This window comes from Pangasianodon hypophthalmus, chromosome 20 (genome assembly GCF_027358585.1).
Source record: "Pangasianodon hypophthalmus isolate fPanHyp1 chromosome 20, fPanHyp1.pri, whole genome shotgun sequence".
Lineage (NCBI taxonomy): Eukaryota > Metazoa > Chordata > Actinopteri > Siluriformes > Pangasiidae > Pangasianodon > Pangasianodon hypophthalmus.
Window position 1 is genome coordinate 3,394,376 of NC_069729.1, and position 8,873 is coordinate 3,403,248.

Below are 8,873 nucleotides of genomic sequence, written 5' to 3' on the forward strand. Positions count from 1 at the left end.
TGCACTGATCCACTCCAATATGGAGACCAAGTATAACATTGTATCCTCGCTAGAATGGTGCGGGTGACCAAAAAAAAAAAAAAAAAACGCAAATATATAACTGGATTGGTTCGAGTTTACAGCCATGTATCAGTTTGTCATCGTTCTTCAGATCACAATGCACACTTTCAGTGTTTTTTTTCCCATTCTTTAACACAACTCGTAAAAAGGCTTAAGCGTCAGCTGATGAGTTGCATTGGAGCAGAGAAAGCACCAACCTGGATAGAACTGTGGCTCTCCAGAGGTGGAGGCCCTGAGAACTGCAGAAATAGATTCAACATTGACAACGATTCATGGAGCGCAGCTGAGATGGATGAGGAGGAGGGGGGAAAAAGGTTGGAGCCCAAATTGAAAAGCAACAAATATCAATAAAGCATTTTGGGTTGTTGACATGGTAAAAGGCAAACTACAACAAAAAAAAGTTATTTAAAAAGAAAATAAAATAATCAGCCACTCACAATTAGACTAATCTATATTAATGATTACAAAATGACTTAATAATCAAAGAGAAAAAAATCAAGATAGAATTTCTCCATAGTTGGTTTAAAGGATCTTTAAGGAAAAAAAAAAAAAAGATGACTCATTATTCAGTATTCTAGCTACCTAACGATGGGCACCTGATCCCACCAGACCCGTATGAATATATATAGCTATTTATATATTTTTATTACTTTATTGTCATTTTTGACACACGCTGCTGGTCCTTTCCAAAAAGGACATCATCTATTACTGTGTTCCACTGCACACCAACAAACCACAAAAAAAAAAAAGAAAAAAAAAAAAGAATCCCTCACCTAAGCCTTAAAGATAAAAGAAAAAAATGGCTCAAGACACAAACAATGTGATAATTGCACTTAGAATTTGTTTGTTTTAACTGTAAAACAAGCAACAGCGAGGACACTTTGTTCTTGTCTCTTATAGATTAAAAATACTGCCGTCTTCACAATAACTCCTCTGAGGTCATCGAATATCGTTCGACTTTAAGACTTTCCTCCTCCCGTGTCTGGGGACTCGAACAGCACCATAGGTGGGGAACAGAACTACTGACTCCCCCTTTTCCTGAAACAAACAAACAAAAAAAACAACAACAAAATATCCCTGCTTCCCACTTTCTCCGGCAATCAAAGCACTTTCTGGAGACACTGAGGGTACAGCTTGGCTACGACGCACTCAAAATGGCGGCCAAGATCCCAGAGGCGCTCTGGTGTCTCATAGACTTTGCTCCAGCTGTCGTCCTCTTCATCGTACTGGTATAGAGAGTTCTTGCGGCTAGTGCGGAACACGTGCTCCTCCACCGTGACCTGGGTGGCACGCACAAACAGGTGCAGGTGTCCTCCTAACATCATTGCTTTGATGTAGGGGCTGGCAGCCTGCTCGAAGGGCAAGTCCTGTCGCTGGCTCCAGCTGTTCTGCTCGAGGTCAAACACCTCCACGGTGAAGGTGCGTTGGTGGTTGCGGCACACGCCGCCAATGTAGTAGATGCGGTTCTCGTGTAGCGCCGCCAGTCCCTGGCTGCGGGGGATGTTCATGGGAGCTAAGTGGCCCCAGTAATCCTTACGGGGGTCAAAGAAGAAGAAGTATTCGCCTAAAGAGAGGAAGAAATGGATTGGTAAAAGCAGTGCAGATCAACAGGACAAGTGAACAATAACGTTCAATACTGAACATTACACTGATCTTTGTGCTGTCCATGGCTCCTTACCACGTCGGGTATCTGACAACATGCCACAGCAGAGCATTTACGTGACTTTCTGACAACCAGGTGCACGTCAGTTCAAACCGGACAAGTCTAATTACCTGGGGGTAAACTGAGGTCGTTAAGTAGTTTTGCTTCTTCTTTGGAGGCAAATAGTTTCTCAGAGATGGTGGGAATTTCAGAGTCTAGGAAAGACCTTCAACTACACTAAGAGATCTATCAAGAACAACAAACACGATTCACATGTTAAGTTTGAAACATGCCTTCAGAGAATTCAGGTTCCTTCTAATGCAAGATGTATGCCCCAATCTGCATAGGTGGACCTTTGAAGAAAGTAAAGCAATATTACTTGTTTTTTAGATGGGAAAATAAATAAAACTAGCTCTTGTTCAGTGGCCTGAGGGAAGACCGTATAGGAGCTGCTATAAACGGAGTCCAAGGACCCAAAGATTTCACCAGTAGGGACTGAACTGAGGAGTGCAAGGAGCTGAAAACCACATCTGCCAGCCAACTTGCACTGCTTGGATCAAATCCATCCTGTAGGCCACTTTCAGGCAGAATGATTTGCTTGAGGCAAGGACTAGCAGGAATGCGGGAGCAATAAGATGGAGGATGCAATGGATGGAACATCACACGGGTAAAGATCTGGCAGGCCTTTGCTCTGCGACACAGTCTGCTTAGGATGTTCTTCTCAGCCCATATGAATATTTCTAGGGCTTAACTGACAAAATTGCAAGAAAGTTCAAAGAATTTTCATATAAAAATGGAATGACAAATATATAGATGTATTTTATGTGTTACATAAAGATTACCAATAAATATTAAAGACTCATGCAAAATCCAGTTAAATATTAAATTCTCACCTTGGAGCACATAGATACGATCCTTATACTCCACAGCACTGTGGAACTCCATGGCAACGGGCATCGGACTAACAGCAATCCAGCGATCATCCCTGGCATCGTAGCATTCGACTGATTTAAGAGCATTGCGCCCGTCACCCTCGTAAACGCGCCCCCCGAGGGCGTACACCTTGCCGCAGCAGTGTACCAGACGGCATCCAATCCTCGCTCTCAGCATGGGGGCACGTGCCAGCCACCGGTTACCGGCGTGCTCGTATTGCCAGACGTCACTTTCGGCACGATGATCTATGCATGTCTCGCTGCTTCCGGGCCGATAACCTCCGGCGATGAAGATGTCATTCTCTGGCGTGACAAGGATGCCGACCTCACGTAGGTCGTTGGGCGGTTTGCACAGCTTGAACACCTTTCCCGTGGCTGTGTCCAGACACGGTACTGTCTGCTTTTTGGCTGAGTGCTTGTGCGCTGCGTCAAAACAGATCACCATCTCGGACGCCGTCATGCCTAGACGCTGTGGGCAGCCGTTGGCACCGTTAGCTCGACTCTTTTCCGTAGGCTCCGTGGGCAGCGCCAGGGCAAAGGGGGCTGGGATGCGGCTCACAAAGGCCTCATCTAACAATGGCAGCCGGATACACTTGGCAAAGACGTCGGCGAGGAAGGGCTGCCGACGCACAGGGTCGTGCTCCAGCCAGCGCACGATGCCCTCGTACACATGCTCTTCCTTTTCCACGTTGAGATCGTCACTATCTAGAATTCCCACCAGCTGCTCCTTGGTCAGCTGCAGGAACTCAGGTTCGTCCACAGCGCACAGAAATTTCCTGCGCACGTAGTCCTGGGCTCGTTCACGTAGCTCCCGGTGTCCATATGCATCAGCAAACATGAACACGCCGATGCAGTTCTGTGGCTCCAGCCGGCTGATCATGAAGTGAGCGCACTGGTCTTGCAGCGCTGGGATCTGGAAGAGACTCGCTGCCGTAAACAGAGCTTGCACGTTGTGTTCGGACAGGGCAACGCGTGACGTGTAGGCGTAGTCCAGCACCAGGCCCATGGACTCCGACTCCACGCCCACGATGCGCACCTCGCGCTGGCTGCTCTCCGTAAGGCCGCTGGTGAACATTGATCTGAGACAGAAGGGAGGAAAAAGTAAACAAAATGAGAAGTGTTAGTAGTCAGAGACTCAGAAGTATTTGCATTAATGATTACAATTTTCAGATGTTATTCCAGTTTCAAGAAGAAATGTCTGCAACTGAGAGTTTATTAATTTAACGTATACTTCATTTGTGATTTCCTCGATGCAACCTTCATGAAATACACCAGAAGTAGCTTTCAAGTAAGAATATTCTAAACTATTTACTTGTATACATTCATATCATTACCAAATGCCACACCTAACAATATTCACTTCCAATTTAATAATTTATGTCAGAGGTTCTCAGAATGGAAGACATCCCAGCATCTTAGAGATTTGTTCTCTACGCTGTTTCATGGTGAGGACAATTTCACACCTTTTCAAACGTTTGGTTTCTTGTAAGACATTTTGCTTGCTAATATTATTGTGTGTTTTATCAAGCGATGCGAGTGTCCGGGTTTTCAAAAAGAAGGTTGCACAACTATACTGTCATATTTAAATCGGTACTAAATCATGCTGAGCCCTAAGTGTCATAAATTAAATGTACAGGTTGCACTTCCTTGCCACATACATCTTAAGCCTTAGCTAATACTCTCAAACGTCTGCAGTAAACTGAAACTCGTTGTGACTATATTACTCGTAGGCAACTGAGGACTGGGGAGGGTTTCTGTTTTTCCCTCTCCTTATTATTTCCTTAATAATAATTTGTAAATTATTTTCTGAGCACGTCTATCATTTCTATAACCTCATAGTTCTTTTCCAGAAGTGATGTCAGCCCACCGCAAAGATAAATCGTATGCAGCTTGTTCTACCTGAAGTAAGGACTGATGGCAGCAAGCACATTTCTGTGACAGGCAAAGGTCTCGCCATTGTCCATCTCCACGACGATGTCGGTCAGCTGCGCTTCGTCGTACAGGGCTTTAAGCTGCTGGAGAATGGTGCAGGCGTGCAGGGCGTCTACCCCGTTATAGCTTGTGTTTGCAGGAGTCCCATTTTGTACTTGTAACAGCTTTCCAACGTCTGCAGCGAGAACAAGAAAGCAGAGTGCAAAAGTTAAAACTAACGAGTCAATGTAATCAATCGTTTCTTGTTGTAATTAGTCCAATGTCTTCAAAATAAACACTTTATAAACCGCTTGAACACCGTGAACACTAACAAACCATATTTAAACAGGATTAACTAGATAAAGGGAAAGAGCAGCACCATTCCACAGTACCTAAATGGAAAGAAGAGCTTCTCAAACACTGACAGAATGAGAAGCTTTCTGTCAGTCTTTCATTTTGTAATAAACGTAATCTACAACGTTAAATGGATCGTCGATGATCGCGAGTCCTGTCCTGACAACTTGAGTTACAAAAACAAACATCATCTCTGAACAACTAAACATAAACCCTTTTAAACCAACATGGACATAACTTCCTTCCTATCACAAATTTCCAAATCCTACATAGCTTCATACTCGAATATGGAATAGAAAATAAAAGCTTCTACAAACAAATCAGGACAATAAGCTATAAGCATTTTCCCCACTCCAGTACCCTTTCTTAGGAAACTGGAACCAGGGTCGATTTTAATTCCTGGGCCACAATATCACAATCCTTTTCTCTCCTACTTTTCTGTAAGAAACTACTTGGGTGGAGCTTGCTGTACTCCCTTCACAGAAATTAGGTGGGTGTGTGTGTGTGTGTGTGTGTGTGTGTGTGTGTGTGTGTGTAGGACTCCCCCCGCCCCCCTTATCCCACATGCCCCAGAAGGAATCTGACCAAACCCGCTTACTCTCACAGAAAGCTCAACAAATCCCACCTATTATTTTGGTTTGTACCCACCCCACGATATTCTCTGATCAACTTTCCTAAAATATAACAAATTAGTAATTTAAAACACAGTGATCCTGAACAGAATGAAGTATTTACTAAGAGACACACTTCCATGTTAAAGAACTAGGACTTTCTTTATCTCAAAAACTTCATATCTGACCAGAAAAGAAAAGCCGCCCGCTCGTGCACCTTTTACAGTCAGGTCCCGCAGGACCACAGTCTCGATGCACACCTCTAACACTGATGACAAAAAAAGACTCGATGCAAAAAACTGCACTTCCTGTGTGGCAGCTGGCTTAAAATACATACACTCTCAGAAAAAAAGCATACTAAACTGCACCGTTCCTTGTCGCTGATGTGGTACCTCAATGTGGTACATATTAAAGAAACAAAAATGTATGTTTTACCTAGAAAATTGCTTGTAATGTCCCTTTAAAGCTTTAGCCTAAACTGAATTATGCTCCATTTAAGTAGTTTTTAAAGGTACCTCACGTTTCCAAGCAAAAGTTACCAGTTAGTACTTTTTTTTCTGAAGGTGTTTTGATGCAACAAAGTTAAACTCTGACGCGAATCTTAACGTTTGCTGGGTTATTGTGATTTTTCCGACACACAGCTTTCGTCGGCGTCACGGAGCGATTTGAAGGCAGAACAGGAACTCTTTCAGGATCTGCATAGTTCTTGCTCAGGGGTCCAAGCACTCGCTCTCAGCACTAGGGATGAGTAACATTTAATCACCACTGAATAACTGTATTAGGAGCCTCTTTATTCACTTGTATTATCCCGTTTGACTGGTTTTAAATGCAACCAAGCCTGTTTGTACAAACAGCATCAAAGGCTTCAATGCCAGTATCAAAAAAGATCAGGTGAATCCTTATACGAGACCACTATATACTTATCATAAATGTGGCTTATTTCATCTAATCTATCAAGATTTTATTACTATTATTATTATTATTTTAATCCCCCTTTAGGTCATGGTCCCTATCAGTGTTCTGTATTGTTTACTTTTACTGGATGCTCATGGCTGTTTACTTAGATGTTAATGAACATATAGTCATAAAGGGGTGCCAATATTTTAGCCAAAATGCCCATACTCGTGGAAGTAGTGTTCCTTTAAAGGATTTAATGTCTTTACTATAGACCAGTGGCTTTAACTCGTTGTTATAATGACTCATCTTTTCCAAAGCAGGAACCAGCATGCTAGCTAACAACTCATTGTAAATTAGCCAGACAACCAGCAGGTGGTAGCTAGCCGAGATAGCAGGCTATTTTGCTGACTAACTAGGTGTAAATTAAACTAGTTTTACCAGAACTTTGATTAGTATGTTCCTAAAATCGTTTTCCTATCAGGAAGTGACAATGACACGTCGTGAAAATGTTCAAATTTGACGTGTTTCGGGGATTTTAAAAGCGAGACATCCTGCAGTTAAACCCCCACGAGCGCATTAGCCACAAAGGCTTACAACACAGTAACGGCTACAAGCTCAAAACATGTCCTGCTTTACTCAATATTATGTCAGAAAAATACTCAGACACCGCCATGTATATCCAATTGTTTCACAGTATTCAGTAAAGTCTGATGTTTTGGACATGGCCGGTTCAACAGCGCTAATCTGTCCAGGCTAGTTTTGCTAACCTAGCTTGGATTAGCCAGCAACCGGTCTGTACTTTTTGTCTGACTACACAAACACCCGAAACAACATCCCTTTAAACCGTACCAGACCGTTCTGGCAGAGCAAATGCGTGGCATGTTAAACATAATTCATACTTTTTTAAATAAATAACTTTGATTATTCGAAGAGAGATAAAACCGTGTAACTCTAACCTCCACCGGCAGCCATTCTCGCCCAGTCCGTCTTACTGCGGCTGGGAAAAACGTCACCGGTCGATCTGAGTGCCCCGGAAACAAGCATCAGCCAATCAGCTCTCAGAAACGTCTATCGCTGACCAATCAGATTACGCCGTGTGCATATTTTTGCATAGTGCATTAAAAGGGATATCATGACCAGCCGTGGAACTTCATTATTGTCACTTTATGCAGCACTACTGCTAAATACATGATAGAGAAAACAGAGATTCAACACCTCACTACCTTTCTAAAAACATTTCTAGAAATGTTTTAATGGGCCATTTATTAAAAACAATATAAAGCATAACTAAGTATGAATATTGAAGTCATTACTGAAATAGTGTTATCAAGACAAACTGACTGAAAAAGCATCAAAATAAATCCATTGTAAATATTAACAAAGCATGTGGATTCAAAATACAGTGTCAGATTCTGACCAACTACCCTTTAGTCCCAAACCTGACACTTCAACCTGGTCTACATTCTACAAATTTAAACTAACAAGGCCAGTGTGGTTGGATGTTGCTCAATTTGCTATGAAATTGCAATTTCCTAAGATGTACGAATGTACGAATCAATGACTGTATATATGAGTGGACAACATGGTACCATTTACTTGCATTGTGTGGTTTTGAAGCCCTTTTTGGTCGAAATGGGCACCACCTTCTTGTGAAATTTGCCCAGTATATGCGGCCTGGTGGACAGTGCATCCGCTTCTCACCCACCCGTATCGGTGACGGACACTACACGTGAGCATGCACGCTGTCATGTCAATCACCTCATCAACCATTCTCTTTTATTTATCGTCAAATAACACCTACAAAATGCATTTATCATAAGGAAAAATATTATGGGAGATATCAGGGTCAGCTAAACTAAACACAACAACTTTCCTGGAAAATAATTTGTGGAAACTAATTATTAACATGGAAGCTTGCCACCTTTCCCATTAGCTAACATTGGAATGTGTGGGGTTAAAAAAATTGTACTGCAGCCAGCCATTAGAAGGTCTTATAGACATTTTGGATTCACTTTTGACTCCCTGTTATGACGTCCACTCATATACTGGTGTGAAATGTTAAAAAACTTAGTTCCGGCTCAGTTTATAATGCTTCACAAACTAGGCACTGACTAAATGCTGTAGCTCTACTCCTACATCTGCTATTGTTTTAAATAAATTGCATTTAGCTCAGTTTATGCCCAATGAGCATAGAGCAGAATCATGAATATTGTCTACTAGGAAACCTTCAGAGGAACTGACTAAGAGAGTTTGGACAAGTAAAATAATAATGAAACTGACAATCACCCATGCAACAGCCACGATATTTAGGATTCACCCTGATGAGTTCATTAGTGAAATCCCTGTGACTATTTGAAATAAAACGACCAAGAACATCTGTTCAAAAATCTTCCAGATGTTGCTCAAACTGTTAAATCACATCCAGCAGAAAACATCTGCACACACTTCTATAAAACTCAGTATCCT

General features: G+C 42.3%; 1 protein-coding gene across 1 annotated transcript; it reads right to left on the bottom strand.

Moving 5' to 3' along the window:
- Nucleotides 1-339: 339 nt before the first annotated feature.
- On the bottom strand, nt 340-7,442 carry kbtbd8 (kelch repeat and BTB (POZ) domain containing 8). Its single transcript, XM_026935246.3, has 4 exons — nt 7,364-7,442; nt 4,534-4,741; nt 2,596-3,713; nt 340-1,624 (listed from the first exon to the last, which is right to left on the bottom strand). Exons 1-4 carry the CDS (start codon nt 7,377-7,379, stop codon nt 1,161-1,163), a joined length of 1,806 nt encoding a protein of 601 aa, XP_026791047.1. The 5' UTR covers nt 7,380-7,442; the 3' UTR covers nt 340-1,160.
- Nucleotides 7,443-8,873: the final 1,431 nt, after the last annotated feature.